The 26212-nt window shown below is 42.9% G+C and overlaps 1 protein-coding gene across 2 annotated transcripts in view; it reads left to right on the top strand.

The window, feature by feature from the left end:
* The window catches only part of rev3l (REV3 like, DNA directed polymerase zeta catalytic subunit), a 78941-nt gene that overhangs the window by 51548 nt on the left and 1181 nt on the right, over positions 1–26212 (top strand). For both annotated transcript variants that reach the window (XM_047388709.1, XM_047388708.1), the window contains exons 11-31: positions 1155–1392; positions 1541–1683; positions 3216–6972; positions 7365–8260; positions 10676–10761; positions 10938–11063; positions 11536–11728; positions 13919–14030; positions 14157–14272; positions 16454–16572; positions 17825–17943; positions 18132–18273; positions 19171–19415; positions 20232–20340; positions 20553–20759; positions 21467–21576; positions 22074–22188; positions 22294–22431; positions 22633–22823; positions 23334–23580; positions 24063–24281. In XM_047388709.1, coding sequence (XP_047244665.1) covers positions 1155–1392; positions 1541–1683; positions 3216–6972; positions 7365–8260; positions 10676–10761; positions 10938–11063; positions 11536–11728; positions 13919–14030; positions 14157–14272; positions 16454–16572; positions 17825–17943; positions 18132–18273; positions 19171–19415; positions 20232–20340; positions 20553–20759; positions 21467–21576; positions 22074–22188; positions 22294–22431; positions 22633–22823; positions 23334–23580; positions 24063–24281 — 7628 coding nt within the window. The remainder of the gene's footprint in view (positions 1–1154; positions 1393–1540; positions 1684–3215; positions 6973–7364; positions 8261–10675; positions 10762–10937; positions 11064–11535; positions 11729–13918; positions 14031–14156; positions 14273–16453; positions 16573–17824; positions 17944–18131; positions 18274–19170; positions 19416–20231; positions 20341–20552; positions 20760–21466; positions 21577–22073; positions 22189–22293; positions 22432–22632; positions 22824–23333; positions 23581–24062; positions 24282–26212) is intronic.

The following is a 26212-nucleotide window of genomic DNA, read 5'->3' as shown; positions in this document are numbered from 1 at the left end:
TTTTCACTTTATCCTGAAACGATGAGAAGGAAGGCTTGAAAACAGTTGTGTTTAGGAATAAGACTTCACCCAGTCTCTTTCTTAAACACATCCAGATTAAACTTTTTAACCTGCATAACAGAGCTCCAATGCATGTAGAAATCTAGCTTTATGTTATCTAGGAATTTGTTTGTTCAACTTTCAGTACCATGACTTTTGGACATTCATTCAGGGGAAGCGTCACTGAGAAACTCAGGTGCACATTGTTGTTATCAATTCTAGCGCTGTACTCTGGACGGCAACAATAGACATACAGGTCCTTTCAAAGGTTTTCACACCACATGAACTTTTATTACATTCTGTCACATTACAACCAAAAACTGTATTGTATTTGATTAGGAGTTTATGTGCCAGACTAAGAAAACGTAGTGTGTAGTTGTGAACTGCAACTAAACTGATTTTCGAAATGTTTGGCCTCATTGAATTTAATGAGAAAACAACAAATTGAAACAAGATTGATGTTTTAGCCATTTGCACAGTGGTGAATGAATTTAATCTTGGCCTCACTATAGTGGATTTACATCCAGGATTTAGTCCAAAAGGATGAACTAGCCTTATTATAACAGACTGCTGTTCTTATCAGAAATAGTTATCCAACACAGCCTGCAGCAGTTATGCAGGTACAGCTTACACTCTTGACCTCTGGGTATTTATCTCCTCTTAGTAGCCCTGTTCTAAGTGGATGTAACTCAGATTCCAAGAATTTGTTTACAGCATGGAGAATCTGTGAATTAACACTAAAATTCTGGCTGGTGAAGAAGGATTACATCTTTTAGCTGGTAATATTTTATAAAAGTAGTTAAACATGACCTTGAGGCTACAAAAGGTATAGGAGCGGAGCCACACTACTGTGGACCAATATAAAAGAATTAAATCCACTAATTACACAGTTTATTTTAAGTTATAAGTAAGTTTTACAAAATGAATGATTGATAGCTTTAAAAACACTAATGTAGAACTGCTCTGTGACGGAGGTCATTAAGCATTATGTTCTAATGGAGTTAACTGATTAGGAGATTTTGATGTAATTTTCATCTATTTTGCTCAAGGTGGACTTGCAGCACAATGCCAAATAAAATGTTGCTCAGTACATTTCTGTCGTCTTTTCTCTGTAGAAAGCAGTCAAGATCATGCCCTCATTGATTTGCTGGTAGGCCTGGAAGATGATGGTTTCCACAGGACCCCACTAAGGCAGAACTCTCAGTCTCATTCTCTCCCTGGTGTAACAACCTACCACTGTAACAGTGATGAAGAAGAAGCTGGACCAGAGCTAGAAAAAGAAGAAGCAGAGCTCAGTATGATCATGTCACAGCAGTGGGACAGCGAACACCATGGGAGAACAAACCCACCAAGGCCAGTTTTATACCTGAGAGAGAAAATGTGTTAGAGCAAGAAAGGTTTCTTAATGATCTGTTGATGTTATCTTTATTTAAAATGATCAAACCCTGTTGGTCGAGGCAGATGGCTGCTTACAGTGCTTCTGTTCTTACTGTGTCCACAGGCCTGGAGTTAGGGAGGCAGAGGACTGCTTGAGTGATGAGCAGCACGAGTCCTCTGATGAAGACATGGAGTGGAGTGGGAATCACTCTTTGTTTGCCAACCTGTCCATCCCACAGCTGGATGGGGCAGCAGACGAAAGCAGCGGTGAGACATCTTCTGCTCAAGTATCCTCAGCACTGAGATACACTATATTAAGTGTTCATCCATCCAAATCATTGGACTCAGGTGTTCCAATTACTTCCATGCCCACAGGTGTCTAAAATCCAGCAGAATGGTTCTGCAGACATTTATAAAAGGACTGGTCTGTCTCAGGGGATCAGTGAGTTCAAAACAGGGCACTGTGACAATATTCCCAGTTGGTAAATTTCCACTCTGCTAAAAGTGAACTGTGACCTGTTGGTGGCGTTATACTAGTGTGGAAGTGAAAGGGAATGAAAGCAGCTTAGCCACAAAGTGGTGGGCCATGTAACATCCCAGAGTGCAGTCAGCACATGCTGAGGCACAGAGTGTGCAGATATTTCTGCAGAATCAATAGCTACAGACCTCCAAACTACAAGTTACCTTTAGATTAGTTAAAAAACACGACATTTCTACCAAAGAGGTTCCAGATATTAACCAGGGCTGGTACCAGAGCCAGTCTTAACTGGTTCAGTAAAAGAGCCGGTTTACTTTACAAGGTGGAGCCATGTCATCACATCATTATAAATGTCTCCTTCCGATGATAATGTTATTGTGAAGGGTCATAGCGCATAGAGACAATTTAACCACACAAATAATAATGTTTGTCCCTACAAATCCATGCTCTAATATCAGCACCTTAGATGATTAACACTTCAAACGACAAGCAAGTTATAAACAGCTTTCAGAGCAAGATTTATTAACAGCACCTTAAGAAACTCAAATACTGATGTTGGTAAAAGACTGAGTTCGATATAAGATTTATTGGTTCAGTGGAAAATGATCCGCTGTGAACGGGGCATTAATCTGTTTAAACTGTCAGATTGAGTTAATCTGATGTTAATCCAACATTTTAATTTTGTTAAAACACACTATTTTTGCTGTTTTCCTCTGTCTGACCAATCAAAAACAAAGCTAAACAAATCTTAATTCTTCAGAATACCATGACATTTTGGACAGATTAATGCATCTAACTTTGTGGGAACAGATTGGGGATGGTCTCTTTATGTTCCAACATGACTGTGCACCAGTGCACAAAATTATATCTAAAGAGATTGATGAGGGAGTTTGGTGTGGAAGAACTTGACTGTCCTCATCAGAATGGAGACTGGAAGCTACACCTTCTCGTCCAACATCAGTGTCTGACCTCACATTCAGAAGTGCCTGTGTGGGCTAAGACATACCCATGAAGAAACTCCTGAAGCCTGTGGGAAACCTTCTCAGGAGTTGAAGCTGTTGTAGATGCAAAGAGTTGGGTAATACAATAGATTAAGAATGGGATGTTACTTAAGTTCTTATGTTGAACGCAGATGAGCAAATGTTTTTGCCTATATGATGTATATGAATACGTTCTGATTCCCATCTTATAGCTACTGATTTATTCTCCATCATTTCAGCTTTACCGCCCTACCTTTCTCTTGTTTTACTGTTTTATGGTAAATATTTCATATTCTCTTTCCTTTAAATGATGCATCTTCTCTTCTCTTTTGTATTCCTAGATTCTTCCTTAACAGACACTGGCTCCATGTCTCAGTCTTCACTTACAGTCACAGAGAAGCTGTTGGGGAAAACAAATCCGTGCACAGGAGAGACTGTCCACCTGGAGCCCCCTTCGTCGGCTAAGATCCTGCTGTGCAAGCATCCTGAGCTCAGGCCAGTTCACGTGGAGGAACAACTTGAAAACCCCTTTCAATTAAAAAGCAGTCAGGACAACACTAGTGAATGTTCAGCTGGGTTTAGGGTTAAAAAAGAAATCCCATACATCTTGCCAGTAAAACACCCGATTCCTCGCAAAGTAGCCAATCACTCTGAGGTGTCTCCTATTTGCATGGACAATGAGGACATCCGACCATTGTACGCATATAACAAAAAAACCTCCAAACCTGTGGATAAGGGTGATCTCGAAGGTTTCACTTTTGGTAGTGGAAAGGTGTCAAAAAACGGGAAAAGGTTCAGCAGCCTAGAGACTGTAGAAGCTAACCGGTTGTCCATTTTTCAGAACCACAGTACCATCTCCCTTTGTTACTCTGACCTCAGAACCTGCTCTGCCAAGAAAGAGCTGGAATTGAGCACTAAGGAGAGAAAAAGCCCAATCCTGAGGAGTGTCACCTCAACCCCATCTCTCATAAAGGACAGCGATTTCATCGATCACAAAGAGGAGATGGCCCAGCAAAGTGAGGAAGGAGATGTTGGGGAACTCAAAATCAGATATGAAGACTACCAAGAAAATAAAACTGAGAAAACTATTGTGGCCCAGCAGGAGGCCCATTACAAGTTCTTCCCCAGTGTCATTCTCTCTAACTGTCTCAATAGAAAGAAAACAGGTAATAAAAAGCCGGCTGACACATGCAATAAACCAGAGCTGCCCCAGCCTTGCAAGTTAAAGCTAAAACTTCCTAAAAAAAGGTTAGGAATGGCAGGACATAGGAACAAAGCAGCAGTGGCTCAAAGCCCGACCTCCGACCTTTCTTCAGTAACATCTGCAAGTTACCAGACTGCAGATACAGAGGAGCCAGTTTCAGAGGATCAACCAAAACTGACTGAGATAAATAAAGATGAGCCAAATAAAGAAGTTGAGCCAGTCATAAACGAGGAGTTGGACTGTGAGAAAAAGACTGTCAATGAGCAGACAGAACCGGTCTTAGTGGCTGGTGTCTCCAGTTCTGCCATTGTTTCCTCTCTTTGTGAAGAAGCCAAAGACGCAACACGGGAAAGTCTGAGCCTTGATTCAGATTTATCCGCCAAAGTTAGCTGTACTCAACCATCAGCACTGCCAGGGAGTAAATACGCATTGAGGACTAAACGGAAAATGAACTTTGATGGTGATAAGGAAGACTGTCCAGGTTCCACTCGTTATAAAAACCCAAGCAAGGTTCCCAGGGGGCAGGAGACCAAATACCAGAAGAGACACAAGAAAGAACCTCCCATAATTATCAAGTACATTATAATCAACAGGTTCAAAGGACAGAAAAACATGTTGGTGAAGATGTCCAAAGTGAATGCGGAGGAACAGTTGGTTGTGTTGACTCCTGATAAAATGGAGCATTACAATAAGCTGGCCCCTCTCAAGAATTTCTGGCCTAAAGTGGCAGAGTCCCCTGCTGTCAGGTTTCCCGTCAAAGAACCCAAAGCCAAAAAATCGCCCAAACGAAAAGTTAGAGTCAACACTATGAGTAAGAAAATGTTTAACAGCTCTCCCAAAAAGCCTCTAATCAAACGAGGTAAAAGAACTAAAAGGACTGCAGGCTGTCAGAGGCGCCCAGTTCTGCCCTCTCTGCCTCCTCCTCAGCCATGTTACTGTGAGCTAGCAGATGACCTTGACAAAGACTATGCTGATGTCATGGTAGAACTGGGCTATCTTTCTGACAGATCCTCAAGCCCCACAGAATCAACACCCCCACGGTGTTGGTCCCCAAGTGACCCTTTTCTGAACAGTTCAGAACAGCTGATGAATCCACTTAGTGACCCTTGTCTTAGTTCTGCTTCTCAAAAGCCATCTGTGACTAAAAGAGCCCAAAGTAGAAGACGAACAAACAAACCTAAGAGGTCCACAGACTCTAAAGGAAAAATAAGCAAGTCTGCTTCTAAGCCCTTGGAGGAACAAGAGCCCAAAAAGGAGAAATCAAAAAAAAGTGTTGCTGTTATTCCAAGGCAGAGAAAGAAAGCTAAAGATGCAACTGAAAGTCCTGCAGCATCTCCACTACCCAGAAGGTCCCGGAAAAAGAAAACTGACAAACCTAAAAGGGATGATTTATGCAAAGAAGACTCCCAGCTCTTATTCTCTGATAGCAGGTCTGCTCCATCAGAGAGTTCCTCTCAGGATGTTCCTCTGTTTCAGCAGCCAATAGGCACCAATAACACCAGCCAGAGCATGTTGTCAGCTTTGGTGACATTGATGCCTGCTTCAACCCGGTTTATTGAACCGAAGGCTGAGGACTCTGAGACCTCAATCTTGGAAGTTAACCAAAGCATGTTGGCACCTGTTGAGATGAAGCAGCAGGGTTGTCAGACCACTGGTCTAAAAGCAGAATCTTATCCAGAAGAGTGCACTGCTCCTCAGCCTCCTGCAGTTGTTCAGCCATTTCTGGAAAACTCTAAAGATGCACAGAAAGACAAAAGTTCCTCCCCCTCAGCTCCTAAAAACGGAGAGATACCTGTTTTCCCAGAGACCTCCGGCTTAGCTGTCCTTAAGCAGCTCCTCCAGAAGAGGCAGCAGGGACAGGCCCTTCCTCTACAAGTGGTTGGGACAGACAGACATGCAGCTGCCCTCGCTCAGGCTGCAGTGCTACTAAGCCCATCAGCTAAACATACAAAATCCATAAGAACACCTTCCACAGCTCCACGTAAAGCCCGGGTCCCAAAGTCGACCACTCCCAAAGAGAAAAAGCCCAGAAACAAGAAAAGCAGGATGAGCAGCACTCAGCCAAACCTATCAGTGAAGCAGGACGGCAGTGTGTCTGATGACTGCCTTCTCTTCTCCTCTGCCCCGAGCCTCGAAAGCTACAACTTCATAGAGGACAGCTTGTCACCAGAGCTCCCACAGGCCTACACCTTCGATATAAACACTATTCATCAGGCAGAGTTCTCCAGTCCATACAGTGGCAATCAGTTTGTTTTGACTGATAAAAACTTGCCTGTCAAGTTCCTCAGTGATATCTGTCAGGAAACTCCATCTGCACAGACACAGGGCTTAGAAGATCTTCCCCAGGCCCATACTGAGAGAGGTTCTGACATGTGCGAAGCCAGGCGTGCCAGTCCTGAACTTTTTGACAGATCTGGGAATGGGGAGCCGACGACAAACCTCATGTTGGATGATTCTGAGAAGCAAAGAGCAGAAAGACAAAGAGAGTGGGACCTCTCTTTCTGTAAATCCCACATCCTCAGCCCTTTCCAAGACTTTCACTGTGAGAGAAAAGAGTTTCTCTTCTCCGCCTTTGACCCTGTCATACCTTTGTCTCTAAGCTCAGTGTCGTTCGTCGACCAGGAGGGCTCACCAACAAGCGAACTTCTGGAGAGCATTGATGGACTTACATCCAACACACCCAGCAGCTCTCCTCACTCCATCAGTTCGCTGTCACAGGTGAGGGCAAGCCAGCATCAGCGGGGGGCTGGAGGTGGAGCCCATATCCTCAAGCCACTCATGTCCCCCCCGAGTCGGGAGGAGATCCTCAGCACTCTGATGGACCTGGAGATGTCGGAAGCCACTTTCCAGGACCCCTTCTGCAGCGATCCCTCTGACATCCCAAGCAAGCCTATGTAAGTTCAGCAGCACTGTTACCTGTAATATTTGTGTTTAATTTGAAGCTTAAAGTTAGGAGTTTGTGTTTAGAACATTATGTTGGAGGTACACAGAAATACTTATTAAGAAATGTAACTTAAAAAAACAGGATATTTACACCTCATCCTACTACAAGAAAAGATTTGAATGTGGTAGAAAGCAGGACACAAATACATATAATATCTAATATCTGGTTAAAAGATGCTTCATTTTCACACTTATTAATGAATTCATTATTGCTAAGTTTATTGTAAATATAAACCTGTTGATTTTAATTTTATTTTTCCTCCAGTTCTGTGCCGGAGCTGTGATTGCTTTCTGTCCGATTTAAGTTTGATTTATACTCATATCTGCCTGCTTTTTTTTCCAGGGAAGTCGGGGGCCGTAAGCTCACAGTTGGAACCAGATTAGTGAAGGAGCTCAAAGAATTTGGAGGAGACCTGTCTTTGGAGGGCCTTCATTTTTGGAAGACTGCCTTCTCGGTCATGACACACCCCATTGCCACCATCACCTCACCTCAGGGAGCAGAGGCCTTGGAGACAAAAGAAGAAAAGACTGAGCTTTCCGCATCCTCAGCCGGCGACAAGGTCATCCTTCTCCCCTGCAGAAACCCACCGAGCCGTGAACGTGTGCAGCTGTGGCTGGAAGCCAGGAAACAATATGACATCCTGGAGAAAGACAAGAGAGAGACGGGGAAGGAGAGGGATAAGGCTGATGTGGAGCAGGAGACCCCTGACAGAACTGAGCCGCCAGTTGTTTCCAGATGCCCCTCAGTTAATAAGGAACATTGTGGGAACATTTCCAGCATGAGAACTCAAAGGAGAAAGAAACTCAACCTCTCTTTAGTCCTTTCTCCTCTAATGAATTCAGGCTGTCAGTCTAAATCTACAGAAGTGAGTCCAGTTTCTGATGAGAGCAGTGAGGGCCTTGAGCCTGAGGAAAAAGAGGATGATGATTCTTTTAAAACAGTTTCTCCAGAATCCCCAGACCTGCCTCCATGGCAGGAATCTCATCAGCTGAGCCCATCAGCACCTGACCGTCTCAGCAACAGGAAGCCATGTGAAAACTCACCAGAACCACTGTCACCCAGGCTCTCTAATTCACAGGAGAGGCTTGGAGGGGACACATCCCCATCTCCTTTCCATGGCATTCACAGGGATGGTGAGAGCAACAGTTCACACTACCTACACAGCACCCCTTTCTTAAGGAAAAGGCGGAGGAGCACAGAAGATCTGGATCCAGTGTGCAGCACACCCTTAAGTGACAGTAAGAACATAAGTTTCATTCTAGCTTCAATATGTGTCACAGGTGCGTGTAAGGAGACATATTCAGTTACCATTCCGTGCCATGATACCTAAAAATTAGACAGAGTACAGATGTAGCTTTATTAGTTCCTTACTGACTGAAAGCAGCAGAAATACACAACTTCTAATGTGAATTTGTAGTTTTAAATAAAGAATAAGAAAGCTAAAGCTCTGGTAATTCAGGCACTTACCATTAAAACTCTCCTTTTCAATAATATATGTGGCAACTTGGAACCAGCAGAACCCATTAGATTATATGGTTCAATACAGACTGATGTGGACTGCTCAAAGAAATTAAAAGAGCACTTTGAAAACACATCAGATCTCAGTTGGAAAAAAACATCATGCTAGATGTCCATGCCGATATGGATTGGGTAATATCAGAATCAGAATCAGCTTTATTGCCAAGTTCGTACATACAAACAAGGAATTTGACTCCGGTACACTTTGCTCTTTTGTTCTGTTTTTGCATTACAGAATATACAAATTTACAATGTACAATATACACATATATAATAAAAAGGTGCATTTGCAACATCTGTATGCTGTTGTTCTGTACTTTATACAGATGTTGTAATATGTTAGGAACAAAAGGATTCTACATTATTCGATGAAAACGATCGACCCACAGAGGGCTTTAAACTCTAAAACTGATGCCGCAGGCTGGTCCCGTTTGCTGAAATGTCACGACAGCAACTCAAAATGTTACTCCGTAGTTCGTATGTCCCCAACGTGCTCGTATGCATGCCTGTCAACGTCTGGTCATGCTCCTTATGAGATGACCGATGGTGTCCTGGGGAATCTCCTCCCAGATTCTAACCAAGGTATCACTGAGCTCCTGGACAGTCTGAGGTTCAACCTAGTGCTGTTGGATGGACTTAAACATCAGGTCTTAGAGATGTTTCTACCAGATTTAGTTCAGGGGAGCGTGGAGGCCAGCCAGTGGTATCAATGCCTTCATCCTCCAGGAACTGGCTTCAGACTCCTGCCACATGAGGTCAGGCATTATCATGCACCAGGAGGAACCCAGGACCCCCTGCACCAGTGAAGGGTCTAACAATTGGTCTAAGGATTTCATTCTGATACCTGATGGCAGTCAGGGTGTCATCGTTTATCCTGTACAGGTCACTGTGTCCCTCCATAGATAAGTCTCCCCAGACCAACACTGACCCACCACCAAACCCACAGAAAACATTTGCATAGTAGCCTAATTTCAGCGTAGTGGTGACAAAATGCGCTGCTGAGAATCCTGGCAGTGCCCTGCTGGAGGTCCCTCTGTTTGGTTTATGGTAGTACTTGTACTTGTACTGTTCCTCTTTGCACAAAGGAGCCGACGGCCCTGTTCAGCTCTCTTAGAATTTCCTCCTTGCTCTTGAGACTGTGCTGGGAGACACAGCAAACCTTCACCATTGGCACTTACTGTATTAATGTACCATCCTGGTGGAGTTGGACTGCCTGTTCAACCTCTGTAGGATCCAGGTTTCTCCTCGTGCTACCAGTAGTGACATTGACCCTGATTCAATGGAAACCTACTGAAAAGCATTAAAAGATAAATGAGGAGGGGGAAAATGTATGTGGCCTCCACCTGGAAAACCATTCCTGCTTCTGGGCTCGTCTCATTGTTGCTCCTTTAGCTCCTCTACTACTGAACTGACCTGATCAATATTCCAGAAGTTTAACTGACTTAATATTATACTCTGATTATAAAGTGTTCCTTTCATTATTTTAAGCGATTCTTAGTTTTAATAACATCCTTTCAAAAAAAGAACAGCGATAGCTGACAGAAAGATTAGCCCATTTAAATTATACTGCCAGAGTTATGCAAAGACAACTAACAGTGTAATGTCTAATCTGGTGTCTTTAGATATGTTCATTAAATATAGGAAGTATATTAAGTTGGACATACTTTGGTGTCGTTACACTAATTATTCATATACTAAATGTTTAAAGATTAGTATAATGAAAGTCTGATTTTAAAGCATTTTAGTATGGTGTTGTATAATCTCTTTAATGTTAACATTTAATGAAATTTAGTTGAAATAAAAAACATATTCACCCTGTTACATCTGGTGTTCCGCCCATATGGGCATATTAATACTGGTGAGAAACGGTGAGAACTGAAGATGATTTATCAGTGGGACAACAAGGGATAAAGGGAGGGCTAATCCTGGAAAATTGGATTCATTCTTGGTTAGGCATTTTTCTGAACTTAGTGCTGTCAGTAAATCGATGGGTTTGTTTTTAATAATTTGTTGGTACCAACTAAAAAGTAAAATCCGATTTTTGTCATTTGTGCACAAGCCTGTATTTAACCCAGCTGTTCCCTTGGTAACATTCCTTGGAACTGAAGCTGTGTCCCGATCTTTTCCTGATGCAGAAGATCCTGTTTCTCCGAGACTCCAGCAGAGAAGAAGAAGCCAGGCTGATCCTTTGAGAAGAGTATTACTTACCACACAAATGAAGGTGAGAGCATATCTGTCTGTGAGACTTCCAGATTAAAGTATCAGTTCACAGTTCTTTGTGTGACACTGCAATATCATTCCCTGCTGTTTCTATAGAGCTGGTGCTTTTCTTTTTGTAATTGACCTGTGTTGTCTGGGTCACTGCAGTGCTTTTTGTGCTCCCTGTTTTCTCCACAGAACCAGTTTGCTGCTATAAATGTGCCAAAGAAAGAACAGTCCCAGATTGAAGGGCCCAGTATAGCCAACTCATATGGCTTCAAAGTTAGCATGCAGAATCTGCAGGATGCCAAAGCTCTGCATGAGGTGAGCTGCTTTTCAGGACATGTTCGGTCCTGCAGCTTCTTTGATTGGGCCCAAAAGGGTCAATGAGTCCTTATTCTTTTCCTTACTGGCTCAGTTTCTTTAGTTTTCTCAACACACTTTATTTGACTAATGGGTCCAATTGATTTGACATTTATTTCACATTAATTCAACCCAATGAAATGGTCAGGTTCAGTACCAACAACATCCATTGAATCATCGATGTTGCGTTAACCACTTATCCTGAGCAGGAATGTGGCGCTTGTGGACAGGAACCACTCCAGTCCTCCAGCAGAACCAAGCTCAATATCAGTGGTCTATTGACATGGGAAAAGAAAATAAATACATTAAAAACACACAAGAACTAGGCAAATAATACTTGTTATTGTACAGATAGTTAATTGGCTTCAGATTTATATGCATTTTTTGAAAGTTCCATATTTAGTTTAAAGTAGAGTTTGTCTTTACTTTTCAGGTCCAGCACCTAACGTTAATGGGAATGGAGCTCCACGCAAGAAGCCGCCGTGACCTGGAACCTGACCCAGAGTTTGACCCCATTTGTGCCTTATTCTACTGCTTCAGTTCTGATGCACCCCTGCAAGGAGCAGACAGCACTCAGCTGACAGGTGCCATCATGGTGGACAAAGACTATGAAAGTTGTGGCCAAGGTAAAGTCCTGCCTACATGTTGACATGGATTTCACTTTGCTTCCCTATTTCAAGCATCATGTCTATCATGTGTTGTACTTATTATACCTGACTATAGCTGGAGACGCACCACAGGATTTTTTAATATATTTTATGGGGAATGTAACAGAAAATTTAATACAGCCTGTCTGAATTCTGAGAATAACTTTGATTACTGCCACCTACTGGTATGTTTGTTCCTTTAAACCACAGGTGTCAAACTCCAGGCCTCAAGGGCAGGTGTCCTGCAACTTTTAGATGTGTTTCTGCTTCAACATACTTGGGTCCAATAATTAGGTCATTAGCAGAACTCTGGAGAACTGAATGTATACTGAGGAGGTAATTCAGCCTTTTGATTCAGGCGTTCTGTATCACAGGCACATCTAAAATGTGCAGGACACCAGCACTTTGACACCCCTGCTTTAAACTGTTGGTCCAGTTCTTCAGTGTGATCCCCAGTCTTTGAGTCATGAAACAAAAACCAGTCTGTTAGTGAGAATGTCTAGGCCCCGTTCACACTGCAGGGAAATGGGGCCCAAATCTGACTTTTTTTGGGGTCAAGTGATCAGGTCAGGCTGTTTAAAGCAAGTGGGAACGTTCAGATCTGGTCCGTATTTGACTTTTTCAAGTTACATCTGAGCCACATTTATATGTGGTCCTGAATCCAACTCGTATCTTATCTTTTGGAATGTGACTGCAGTGGGAATGACCAAGGAGGATTAGACGTGATGTTGACGTCATTTTCCGTTGCATTCATCACAACTTTCCGCCCCCAAGCAGGAAACGGTAGCAGTTAGCAAAACAGACGGGAGGCTAGAATAGAACTGCACAGTGGAGAGACGGCGAGACGTTAGAGCTCAGTAATAAACAGATCAAACTTTATTCAACCCTAATTGAAAGGCTCATAGGAACAGTCTGGATGTGGGATGTAGTTTGTACTGTAAAATTCGTATACAACCGTTTAAACACTTTAAAATGCTATCAAGGTTACTGAGTATGTGATGATCCGCCCCTGCCGAAGTCCGCTACACTGGAATACATCAAGTCTTCTGCCTGTGGATTTGAGAGGAGAAGCGCTGACATATATGATTAAAAGGTTCCCTCCACATGATAAATTTCTGAATAAACTCCGTCTCTTGTAAAGTTAACATCCCTGCCACATCATTGCGGGCTCTGTCTCCGCATCCAAACAGTTTGTTGTGCTGAATTGGCAGTCAGACCTCCCTAAAACAGAACAGTAAAGAGTTTCACTCTTCTTTTATTCATGTGTTTCCCACACAGCACCTGCTGACACAAGAAATGGCTTGTGTTGTGCACTTAAACCGTAACACCTCTTTCTCTCTGTTCACTGTTGTGCTGCGCTTGACGACGCTCGTATTGTTCTTATTGCTGTGCAGGTCAGTTTGGAGCTGCAACATTTTCAAAGTAATGTGAACGACCACACAAAGAAATCTGATTCCTGATTTTTTGGAATTTGGCTGCAGTGGGAACATTACAAACTTTGTGACGATTGTAAATCATGTTGATGCAGTACTGACATGTTTCCATGAGCTGTTTAAACTTTAGTTCCTACACATATGCCCCTTTTCCATTGGCTCAGTTTGGCCAGCCCGGAACAGCTCCGCACGGCTCTGCACGTTGTGTGTTGCATTTCCCTAGACCTGCTTTCGCTCTGCTGAAGGGAACAGCTCCTGGAGGCGCGGCTTTAAAGCATTATGTGTCGGATTTGCGAGCTTGATTGGGGTTCTTCAATTCCAATATAAACTGAAATCCTATGATCGGCAGAAATGTTTGCACCTCGTCGTTACTCCAAGGGGTGACTTTTCCGGATAACTGTGCGAACTCCATCATATGTTTCTCTCACTCGCTTGAATGCACGTTTGAAAATTGCAGTTGTTTTTTTTACGCTGGTCGACTCTTACGGCTGGCCGCGCCTACAGCCAATCAGTAAACAGCCGTTTGTTCACGTCACGACTCGGCTTCGCTTAGCCCTGCTAAGAAGGAGGTACCAAAAAAGTACGTACTGTACTGAAATAACAATAATGGAAACGGTCGCAAAGCGAGCCGAGTGGAACCGAGTCGGGCCAAATCGAGCCTGTGGAAAAGGGGCAATAGTGGACCAAAGGTTGTGTTTACATTAACCTGCTGAATCTGTTTGATTCCCCTCTGCAGGTCGCAGAGCAACAGCACCACTGCTAGTCAGGTCAGGAGTCTCTGGGCTACAAGTCATCTATGCCAGTGACGAGAAGATGCTGTTTCAGGAAATCATCACCATCATGAGAAGGTGACTGTGCATACTCTGAGGCTGAGACAGTGTGTGCTACAGCTCTAACAGAACTCTCCTTGAATCAGTCAGGTGGAGTAGGACTTTTGTGCCTTCTTTCAAACTGTTTGCATGTTGTTCTTCCAGGTTTGACCCAGACATCCTACTGGGCTACGAGGTTCAGATGCATTCATGGGGCTACCTTCTTCAGCGTGCCGCTGCACTTGGTGTGGACCTTTGCCAGCAGCTGTCCCGCATCCCAGGTAACCACAACAGAGGGTCATGCTTTGCCTGTTGGTCAGCTGCTCCAGTTTCTGAACAGCGAGGTCACTTCAGCTGCTGAAAGTGGTGCTGAAGGTGTTATTAGTGGCTGAAATACAGCCACTAATAACACCTTCCATTTTTTTAATGTACGAAGGAATGCTTGTTTGTCTTTGCAAACTCAATTTTTAAACTCAAACTTTTCCTCAGCTGCTGTGATCTGAGGAGATGGACCCACCCCCCTTTGCAAACCTACAGCCTCGACTGGCATTAAAAACTGTGAAATCAGACCAACACAGCATGAATCCCCTGTTGTTACATAGCAGTTACAGTTTAAAACCAAAGTAAAGTCACTCCAAATTGTAACTGCTATGTGAGTGTAATAGATGTGAAATGAATCGTGGGGGTCATGCCACAATTCATTTCACAATTAAACATCTGCAATGGCTGGACATGTTGTCCAGGCATTGTGTGTTTGGGGAGGAGAGAGAGGAAAAAGCCTCTTATTGCAAACATGCAAAACTGTTTTCTCTCAGCTGTAATAAAACTATAAGTGTTTATTCTGTCAGATCAATTACAGTTTATAACTGTATATAAGTGTAACTGTGACAAATTAAAAAATGAATTGAACTAGTTTCATGTTCCATGGTCCAGAGGAGAGATCTTTAGTTAGTCATAATATGATTATTTTACTGTGGTTACACTCCAGAAAAAAATTAAAATCACCTTTAAGTCAAAAGAAGATTGTAGCATTCGCAGATTATTTTATAACTAAATAGCATTAACCAGTCACACATTCAAAATTAAAATCAGTTAACCATTAAACAATCTTGTTGTCTTAATTTATGTCCTGGAACATAAACACTGTTACACTTTCCAGTATTACCAGTAGAAATCCCTAAAAAGGGTTTTTAGTCTCTCCGCCCTCTCAGACACTAAAAGTACAACACTACGCCTTAATAAATTCATTTAATGAACATTTCCACTAAGGTTAAGTGATGTTAAGGTATTTGAAAGTAAGCCCTGTAAATCACATGGGCGACTGTTTGCAAATAAAAATACCATTTAGTCCTGCTGTATAATTTAAAGTTAACAGAAAATGTGACGTGTAGAAGAGTTTAACCTGGGAGATGACTGAAACAATACGCTGGGAATATAAAACAAGCAGGACATGTCTAGCACCCAGAACTCCAACCAGATCTGGGTATATTCAGAAACTAAGACCTCCCTACCAGAACGTTTTCTGGGGTGAAAACTTCTCTGCTGATCTAATTTTATCTCTGGTTTCTGGGTAAGAAAATGTCCCCAAGAAAACCACCCTGGTTCCTGGAAAAGATTTCTGCATTGTGCATTTGATCCGTGTGCAATGCCCCTTTTCCACTGGTCCTTACTTAGAGCGGGTTGCTATGGGTTGACTTGCTTATTCGGCTTTTTCATTATTAGTAACTAATATTTTCAACTGCTAAATTGTTTAATGCTGGACTTAAAGCACTTATGAGCACAGTTAAAGCAGGGTAGCTTTAGCTTACCGTCACACATCCTCTAGTCTGTATCCTTTCATTTGATACCGCACAGCCTTCACCTATGCACAGTGCTTCGGGTCTCAGCTGGACCTTTTTTGACTTTCCTCTTTCACTCTGAGTCTGACAACAGCCATAAATGGAGCAGCAGTTAAGGCTGTTGTGTTTTTTCTGTTTCTATTACATCACTTGGGACCGTGGGACCGCCTTGATATTGAGGTGGTACTTAATTGTAATACAAAATGAATCAAAAAACAATATTAAACTGGCCCGACCCGAATAGATTAGGTACTAATGGAAAATGGGCACTTGGATGTGTGGTTTACTTTCATGGTTTTGTTCTGCAGAGAATGAGTTTTATGTGAGCCACCGTTCATTTTAAAGAAAATCCTAGAATCAGTATTGGGAGGTGTGTGTGTGTGTGTGTGTGTGTGTGTGTGTACATGCGAGAGAGAGAGAGACGTTTCTATGTTTGAACATACTGTGAGTCTTAATGTGGGTTTCCCTGGGATTGAGCATGTGGAAGGTGCCATGTGTGTTGTGTGAATGGATGTGTGTCTCCTTGACAGCGGGTTTGTTTGTGTGCTCCAGCTAAGTGGAGAGCTTTAGGCGGCTGCCAGCCTCTGTAATTATCTTTCTGTCTGGCTCTGTGCGTGTCCTCAGGTGACTCCAAGGAGAACCGCTTTGCTGCTGAGAGGGACGAGTACGGCGCTGACACCATGACTGAGATCAACATCATCGGGCGCGTCACCCTCAACCTGTGGAGGGTGATGAAGAGTGAGGCAGGTTTCTCTGCATGGCCTCTGCACACATTCCTATCAGCTCCTAACTCTCTCTATTCAGGCTTCTGTGATTTAAGTGTTTACATCCCTCAGCTCTTTCGGGCCAAGTTTTTGCTCACTTTCAGAATCAATGTATGAGAAAGAGTTCTAAATGTCACAGAAATGTGAAGCATCTTTAGACAGCAAAGTGGAGTTGAAATATATTGGATCAGTGTGTGGCAATTTCTCAAAAAGAGAGAGTTACAAGGTCATGTTAACCCCAACCTTGTGATAGACCAACAAGAAATAGTGCAGAATTATGAAGTGGAAGTCAGCTTTAAACATCCAGAGACTGAAGTTCTTTCCCATTCCTCTTTGCAAAATTGCCCAATCTCACTCAGATGGGATGGAGAGTCTCTGTAAACAGAAATCTTAAAGCCTTGCTGTAGATTCTCAATCGGAATTAGGTCTGGACTTTGACTGGGCCATTCTGCTACATGAATATGCTTTGATCAGTTTTACTCTGGCTGTATGTTTGGGGTCATTTGGCCTGCTGGGAGGTGAACCTCAGCTCCAGTCTCAAGGTTTTTATGGCCTCTAACAGATTTTCTTCCAGAATTGTATTTAGCTTCATCTGTCTTCCCATTAACTCTGGCTAGCTTCCCTTTATCTGCTGGAGAAAAAAAACAAACATCTTCATAGCATGATGGTGCCACCATCGTGTTTCCACCACTGTCTTCACCGTGAAGATTGCATTTTCAGGATGATGTGCAATGTCAGGTTTCTGGCACACACTGCGTCCACCTTTGGTTTCATCTGACTAGAGAACCTCCCATGTTAGCTGGGGGCAACTCTTTAAATTATTAGCTAGGGAAAAAAATGTGTACCATGTATCCTTTTCCTTCTGCCATTGGTCTGGCACATAAAACCCCTATAAAATGCATTTACATTTGTGGGTACAACAGTGTAAAATGTTAACAATGTTTTCACTGTGTTCACATGTTTTTTCACTGCACCCTTTTTAACTTATACTGTATATTGCCAAACTACGATTGTCTTACTTTCACTTTAGAATCAAAATTATGACAAATCAGAACAAGCACATTGAAATATCACAGACCTGAATGCAGTAAAAATATTTAAAAATAATCTTTTGAGAAATTGTCATTAATGAGAGGAACCTATAGTTAAAGGGAGGCCTGTGTGAAGGTAATGTTCCTTCCATGAATGTACCCAGGGAAAAGGTCTCATTCTGATTGTCTTGCTCCTCCAGGTGACGTTGAACAACTACAGCTTTGAGAACGTGGCCTTCCATGTGCTCCACCAGCGCTTCCCTCTCTACAGCCCCCGCTCGCTGTCTGACTGGTTTGACCACATCACAGACCTATACAGGTCCGGCACAATCAAACACACTCCATCTGTCAGGCTCTGTTTCATGGGGTTGCTCAGGAGTTAGGTTATATAGCTCAGTATCTAAGAGTTAGTTATGCATGATTGGGTGAATAGAAGCAGTGAAAACGTTTACATCACCTGTTCTTTAATAAAACAGGCTATGTTCTCTGATCTTCATATCGCTGCAGGTGGAAGATGGTGGATCATTATGTGAGTCGTTTACACGGCACCATGCAGCTCCTGCAGCAACAAGATATCATCGGCAGAACCAGCGAGCTGGCCCGACTCTTTGGAATTCAGTTCCTCCATGTCTTGACTCGAGGGTCCCAGGTACACACACACAAACACACACAAGGTCAATTTGAGTCCTGAAAGCCTCTATAGACACACGTTACACATGCACTCTGTGCTGTAGCTTTAAATGTCAGTGGGTTAAACAGGCTCACAGCTTTCAGCACACTTCTTACCAGATGGGTTGGAGAGTGAAAAACAGCCAATAGCAAGCATATACAAGACTTTTAAACATTTAGCTTCTCTGGTTCTGTAAAGTTATGTCTTGTAAACACCGCTGCACTCAGAAAGCAAGATGTTTAGTTTCTAGCCCTGTAAAAACTACTTCTGATCATATTCAGTAAATTCCAGTCTTTGGTGGGGCTATATTTACTGAGTTTGAAGTAGAATTGCAGCAGCAGAGAACGGTCATTAATTATTTATATTGTGAGCAGAGGCAGCGTCACACCATGTATAAGAAAGCAAAAGTGAGTGTTGTTGAAGTAACCCCTGGGTATCTTGCACCTGTTGAAAGAAGATCCCAATTTCTTTACTTTCTAATCAGCCAATCACAAATATTGTCCTATTCTAGCAGCTAATAGATTATGAACAATATAATCATAAAACTTGATTTTAAAGTAAATGTTTAAAATATTTTAGCTTTTCTTGTTTCCTCATCTGGGGACAGAAATTAAATTGATCAATTTAGACAGTTTTTGTTCTACAGTAATAGAATTTGTTTTATCTTTACTGCCCTTTGACCTGTCCCTATTAAAAATGTATGTAGTGAAAATGAACCAGTCTAGGCTTGGCTTATTCTTATTCGCAGTAAGGAAAATATTGAAAGTAAGTGATGCTTAATCAGCAGCACTTTGACTAACTTTAACACTGACTTTATAAAATCATTAACATCAGTCCTTAAAAACTTGCCTGTGCCTCTTCTTCTTCTTCTTTAAGTATCGCGTTGAGTCCATGATGCTTCGTGTGGCAAAGCCCCTGAACTACATCCCTGTGACGCCCAGCATGCAGCAGCGAGCCCAGCAGAGGGCGCCACAGTGTATCCCTTTGGTGATGGAGCCGGAGTCGCGCTTTTACAGCAACTCTGTGGTGGTGCTGGATTTCCAGTCGCTGTATCCGTCCATCGTCATCGCATACAACTACTGCTTCTCCACATGCCTCGGCCATGTGGACAGCCTGGGAACGTAAGGACATGACAGGCTCACACCTACACTGGCACAGAACCTGCTGAGGTTTCTGCCATGAAAGCCTCACTCCACTGACGCCTTCCTTCCCTAATTATGTTGAGTGGAACAAACTGCATGGTGTTCACAGCTCAGAGCAGCTCATACACAACTTACTGGTTATTTTAGTTCTTCAGTTGGCTAAATATTGTTGCATGGCAACAGCAGGAGCTGTGAGCACTTCTTCCCAAAATGCAAATGTCTGTAACTGCTGTGGAATAATAACAATAAAATAGTGTCTGGTAGACACAGACAGGCTTTATGCTCCACATTCTCAGCAGAGGAGGAAATAAAATCATCTCCGTTTCAAGAGTTTTAATGGTTTTTGTAGTTTTAGCCTAGTTTAGCTTGTAGATTATTTTTGATGAATTAATATTCATTAAAAACAGAGAAACAGGACCTCATCTATGCTGCTGTTGATGTGACTGTAGTGCCTTTGGGATGCACCGGTCAGTTCTGTAAATCTCTGACCTGTCAGGACTATTCTGTACTATTATTTGAGAATAAAGACATTTTAAACTGGGTTTAGAATTTTATATTGAGCATTAGTGCAGATAGCATTATCGAGTATTAACAGCAACCTCTGTGGGTATTATCTGGTGAACGTATACCTGTATATAATAATAAACCTTGCTGTAATATGTTCAGTCTTGTTAAATGCAGTCTCCCAGCCATGCCAGAGTTGTTCTTGTTTAAAGCAGCAGCAGAATTGGAATATAGAGCTCATCAAGTGAAGGTCGTGGAAATGATTATATATGTCTCTGTTTTCTTTTTCAGGCCGGATGAGTTTAAGTTTGGCTGCACATCTCTGCGGGTTCCTCCGGAGCTCCTCCACCAGCTCCGTAATGACATCACCGTGTCCCCAAGCGGCATTGCCTTCGTCAAGGTACAGCACTCTCTGATACTCTGACACAGCCCTGAAAACAAGCTACTTCATCTTATTCAGAACTCTCTCCATGGGGAGGCTCACAACTCCCTGTGAGAAGACAGAAACCTGGTCCTGGTCAAAATGTGTGATGAGACGTTTGTCTGGGAATGACCCACTTTCCAGTCAGAAGTTTGTTTAAGACTCATGTGTTTATTCCCGTGTGGTTTTAGTCGTCAGTGCGTAAAGGCGTTCTGCCCAGCATGCTGGAGGAGATCCTCAACACGAGGATCATGGTGAAGCAGTCCATGAAAAACTACAAACAGGACAAGGCTCTGATGAGGCTGCTGCATGCCCGGCAGCTCGGACTCAAGCTCATCGCCAACGTCACCTTCGGCTACACCTCAGCAAACTACTCCGGACGCATGCCCAGCGTGGAGGTAAGTCCATCATCAGTGTTTCTTGTGAGCTGCCTGCAGAGGAGAGGAGGGACAGCTTTGATCCCAGAGCTCACCACACAGGAAGGTTCTGTTGTTCTACATTATATGTAGACTCTTAGAAACGTATTATCTTTCTGCTGCATATGGTAATCCTGGAACAAACACTGTTAGATAATGTAAAAGCCTTGAGTCTTGAGTTGGATTCACCTCCAGCAGGACAATGGAATGGTTTGTATGAAAGCATGTTTAAGTATTAAAATGGCCTAGGCAAAGTCCACTCTTACAGCCAAATAACAATCAGTGGCAATAGCTGAAAATTGATGTTCACAGAAGCACTCTATCCATTCTGATTGTGCTTGAGATATTTCACAAAGAAGGTAAACATGTCAGTTGCTACTTGTGCAAAGCTGGTAGAGACATACCCCGAAAGACTTCCAGCTAGAACTGCAGCAAAACATAGTACTACAAATTTATGATGACCAATTTGCTACACTTTTATATTTCCATTAGTGAAAACATCTGAAAAGCATGTATCACTTTCCTTCCACTTCACGATTATCCACTACTTTGTGTCTGTCACATAAAATCCCTTTAAACAAGGCTCTGTAAATGTATTTCTATAAGAACCAAAATGATTACAGTTTGTCCCGACAGTAGTCGGCCAATGTGTTTAAAACAAATCTCATCAGGATCTGGTAATTCTGCAGGTGGGAGACAGCATTGTCCACAAAGCCAGGGAGACCCTGGAAAGAGCCATCAAGCTGGTCAATGACACTAAGAAGTGGGGAGCACGTGTTGTGTATGGAGACACAGACAGGTATGTAGCCACATCTACTGGTCAAACATCTACTTCTAATGAATCCTGTTTACTACAGTGCAGTCCAGTCATATGCAGATCCCAGTGCACACAGTCCAGAATGATCCGTATTATAGTGCGAGACAATCGAGGTCATTTTTGTGGAAACCCAGCTGATTGCATCAACTTTACAGGAATCCCTCCCCCTGATCAAACATGAGGCGACAGTGGGAAGAAACAACTCCCTTTACAGGAACAATCCTGCAGTGGAACCAGGCTCAGTATGAGCAGCCATGCTTTTCCTCTATAAATCCCAATCAGTTCTAAACCAGTTAGGAGCCGCTAGTAGATGGAGGTCGAGCAGAAGCTTCAGCTCATTTAGATTAGAATAAGCTTTCATCACAGAGCTCTAAAGGCCAGTGATGTTTCAGCCATGTTGTGCTCCGTGTTTAGTGGATCCGACTGCAGGTTCCCATTGATCAGGCAGTGAAATGCTTGTCTCTGTCTCGCATCGGCAGCATGTTTGTTCTGCTGAAAGGAGCCACCAAGGAGCAGGCCTTCAAGATCGGCCAGGAGATCGCCGAGGCTGTGACTGCAACCAACCCCAAACCTGTCAAGCTCAAGTTTGAAAAGGTAAGCTCCAGTTGCTTCAGAAATACACAGACAGCAGCTTGTCTGTGATGTCAGCTCTAGATCTGGGTTGTTCAGCGGGATCTTCACTTTGTTTCTGTATGCCAGGTGTATCTCCCCTGCGTGCTGCAGACAAAGAAGCGCTACGTGGGCTACATGTACGAGAGCCTTGACCAAAAAGAGCCAACGTTTGATGCCAAAGGGATAGAAACAGTGCGCCGTGATGGATGCCCCGCTGTTTCCAAGGTAACAGGAAAACCATTCTCCCCCCTCTGTCACAGTGCTTTTCACCATTCACAGCCATGCCATAGTCCTTCCTGCATGGGTTTTCCTAGATCTGCAAACGTGTCATTCAGGGGAATGTGGAAGCGTAAATGTGACCCAAAGACCACGCTGACTGGAACTTCTCCAGAGATGCAGCTTCATTTGTTCTCCTGTGTGTCCCAGATTCTAGAGCGCTCCATTAAGCTGCTGTTTGAGACGCGGGACATCAGTCAGGTGAAGCAGTTTGTTCAGCGTCAGTGTGTAAAGGTTCTGGACGGCCGGGCTAGCATGCAGGACCTGATCTTTGCCAAGGAGTACCGAGGCAGTGGGTCATACCGGCCCGGATCCTGCGTGCCTGCCCTGGAGCTCACCAGGTGTGTTTCTGTAAAACACTTAAAATCAGAACACACACACACTTGTATTTATAACTATTTTAGGAGTTAGATTTGACTTTTATTAATTTCATTAATTTTAGTAACTGCATGTTTTCCTAACCATTAACCAGAGTATATTCCAGTTAATAGTTAGGGGTTACCAGTATATTCCTAACCTTAACAATGGACACTGAAATCCAAGCTGGTAGAATAGAAATAAGCAGGATAGTCAGAAAAGGCTCTTACTCATACTCAGCATGAATCCAGCTACTCTTTTTCCCAACACTGCTTATTGTCTTCCTGCAGCAGCCTGGTTTATAGTACCTGAGTCTGTTGCTAGGCAACCCAGCCCCTAATGGGTGAAAAAGATGAGATTTTAGTGACAGATGGGAGGAAATATGACATTCCTTAAAGACTAGGAGAGCTGATCCTGTTTCTAAGAGCAGTGAGACAGCAGTGTTACAGCGGACAGACCAACCCATCAGGTTCTTGTGTTCTGTGGGTTCTCAGGCGTATGATGGGGTATGATCGTCGACTGGAGCCACGTGTGGGCGAGAGAGTCCCCTATGTGATCGTTTACGGGATGCCTGGTGTGCCCCTCATCCAGCTGGTGCGCCGGCCCATTGAGGTGCTGCAGGACCCCAGCTTGCGCCTCAACGCCACCTACTACATCACCAAGCAGATCCTGCCGCCACTGGGCCGCTTGTTCCAGCTGATTGGAGTGGATGTCTTCAGCTGGTACCAGGAGCTGCCCAGGGTAAGCAACTTAGAGCTTCAGCTTCTTTCTGCAGATCAGAACACAACTCAGTCATTTTACAGTTCAACCCACATGGAAACATCCAGAAAAGACAGAACCTTACCAAATAAGAACCCAGCCTCCATTGTTGTCAGAGTTTTCAGACCTCGGGCGGAGACACAGGAGGAAAAACCTTTTCTGCTTCCTGCTGACAATCCAGTCAGTCATTAAACTGTAATGCTTTTTTCAGTTTTAAGTCAGTGCTGTTGTGTGGCAGAGCTCTACTGCCACCTGCTGGCAGATCTGCTGGTAAACATCCTGACTGTCCTGACTGCTCTATTCCAAGATTTTGACTTTGGGTATTGTAACAAAAGATCCTACTGCATAGTTTAAAAAGAAAAAGGCCAGAGTGACTGGGATGCAGCTCCTATTTTACCCGGGAATGTTGAGATCAGTCAGGTTGGGTGGTGGATGACAGTTGTTTGTCTGTCTTCCCTCATCAGATCCAGAAAGCTTCCTGCACCTCTGGAGTGGGTGGGGAGGAGCCCACTGGGAGGAAGGGAACTATTTCCCAGTATTTCACCACACTTCACTGCCCCGTCTGTGACGAACTGACCCAGCTGGGGGTGTGCTCGCGGTGCAGAGCCGACCCCCAGCGAGTGGCCGTGACCCTGTACCAGGACATGAGGCAGTGGGATAGTCAGCAGGAGCAGCTGCTCAAGGTGAGTCCACCCTGAAGACCTCTCTGCCATTAATGCACTACGGTCCTCTAAATAACTGCTGGGCAGCACAGAAGGATGAACACTAATCTGAAAACAGGATCTTTAATTTCCTCAGCTTCTCTCTTTGTTGGATTTCATTAACCCTCTGTCTATTTCTTCATCCGTGTAACGTAGGTCATTTACAGCCTTGCAGCTCAGCACAGTTTTTTATTCAAGTTAAATGGAGATTTAATTTCAAGGGTCTCCAACTCCTCGAGAGTCACTGTCCTGCAACCTTTAGATGTTTCAACACACCTAAATCTCATGGCTGAATTATCTACTAATAAGCCATTCGTTTGATTTAAGTATGTTGGAACAGAGATGCATCTGAAAAGCTGCAGAACAGTGACCCTCAAGGACTGGAGATGGACGTTCAGGTTTGTAATCAATGACTTTGGTTCCCTGTATGACATGATACAGAGGTTCAGTTATTATAGCAACTGGCGCCTAGGCTCAAAGAGGAGACATATGTCATCATGCACTGTTGACAGGTTGGTAAGGAGAGTAAAAACATCTCCAAAGCTCACTTTAGAGAACCTCAGAAGAGAGAGGCATTTTGGGGTCACCAAGTCTCCATAACAACCATTAGATGATGTCTACATGACAAGCAGTTATTTGGGAGTGAGGCCAGGAAAGTCTTCTCTGTTCTACCATCACAAACATTAACTCCACAGGTCAGAAAGGACATGGATCGAGCTTTGCAGCATCATTCCAGGTGGGTTTGGTGTGAAACAAAGGATGAATATGAGGAAAAGCAGCCATCTGTGATGCTGTGGGCCTGTTTCTATTCCAAAGGACCTGAGCACCACCATGAACTCTTTGAAATACCAGAACATTTAAAAACAAATCTTTGTGACACTAGCAGTTAACTGAATGTGGATCATTTTTAGGTTTTTAGGTTGCAAAATGACCACATCAATATAGAAATGGTCCACCAGACACAAAATCCACCTTCCTTAGTGTTCCATCTCAGCATCTCCACTTATGTAGAGATGAATGGTCAAAGATTCCTCTTCCTCTGCTCCAACCATTTGATTTGTTAGAAACACGGTTCCTATGCAGTCTCGTGTTGAAGAGTCTAGAATTAGCTTTTTCCAGGACTGGATAAGTATTTAATTTTGTAAGGAAATCTGTTTCATTTTCCAGACTTTTTTCCTTTTTCCATTTACTAAACAACAAAAATCTAATAATAAACCGAAGATTGTGATGTGATTTATTTTTGAGTGACATGACAAACCTGTTTCTTTGACACATCACTAGATTAGATTTTAACATTTCAATAAATCAATATTCAAGGTTTTCACTTACCAGTCAAATGCAGTCATTCAAAAATAAGGGTGACTTTACTACTTTCTTTACTACTCTAGTTTTTACTAAACCAGTTTTTTTTCTTTAAACAAAACTGAATAAAGGCACCAGTGTGTATAAAATATGATTTAATGGATCTGAATCTAATGAAGAATAATTCAGTCCTTATTTACAGGCTTTAGAAAGTCTAGATGCCAAATAGGCTGTGAAATGGTCCTGTACCTCATTACAAAATCTGAATTAGATTTTAGCATTTTGTTTTCTAAATTTTGGAATCCACAAAATAATCCAGATTACGTGATAAATGAAATAAAGATTTTGTATTTATATCTTTGTAAATTTTTTTTAAACCTCCAAAAAACATTGAAATTTAAGTTTAGAAAAGTGTGCAATTTTGGAATAAAAATCAGTAGGAAAATGTCTTATTGGTAAAGGAGGATATACAAAGTATTCCCAGCAGGGGAACCAGTAACTGCCCCACCAAGGATTTTGTTAAAATCAGAACCTGGGACTTTTTTCCTCTCTGAATAGATGTCGTCCAGATAAAGGTTGTCCTGCTGCACTAAAAGCTGGACTTATTTCAA

This window comes from Girardinichthys multiradiatus, chromosome 15, assembly GCF_021462225.1.
Source record: "Girardinichthys multiradiatus isolate DD_20200921_A chromosome 15, DD_fGirMul_XY1, whole genome shotgun sequence".
Lineage (NCBI taxonomy): Eukaryota > Metazoa > Chordata > Actinopteri > Cyprinodontiformes > Goodeidae > Girardinichthys > Girardinichthys multiradiatus.
This window is presented reverse-complemented; position numbering and strand designations above follow the sequence as displayed.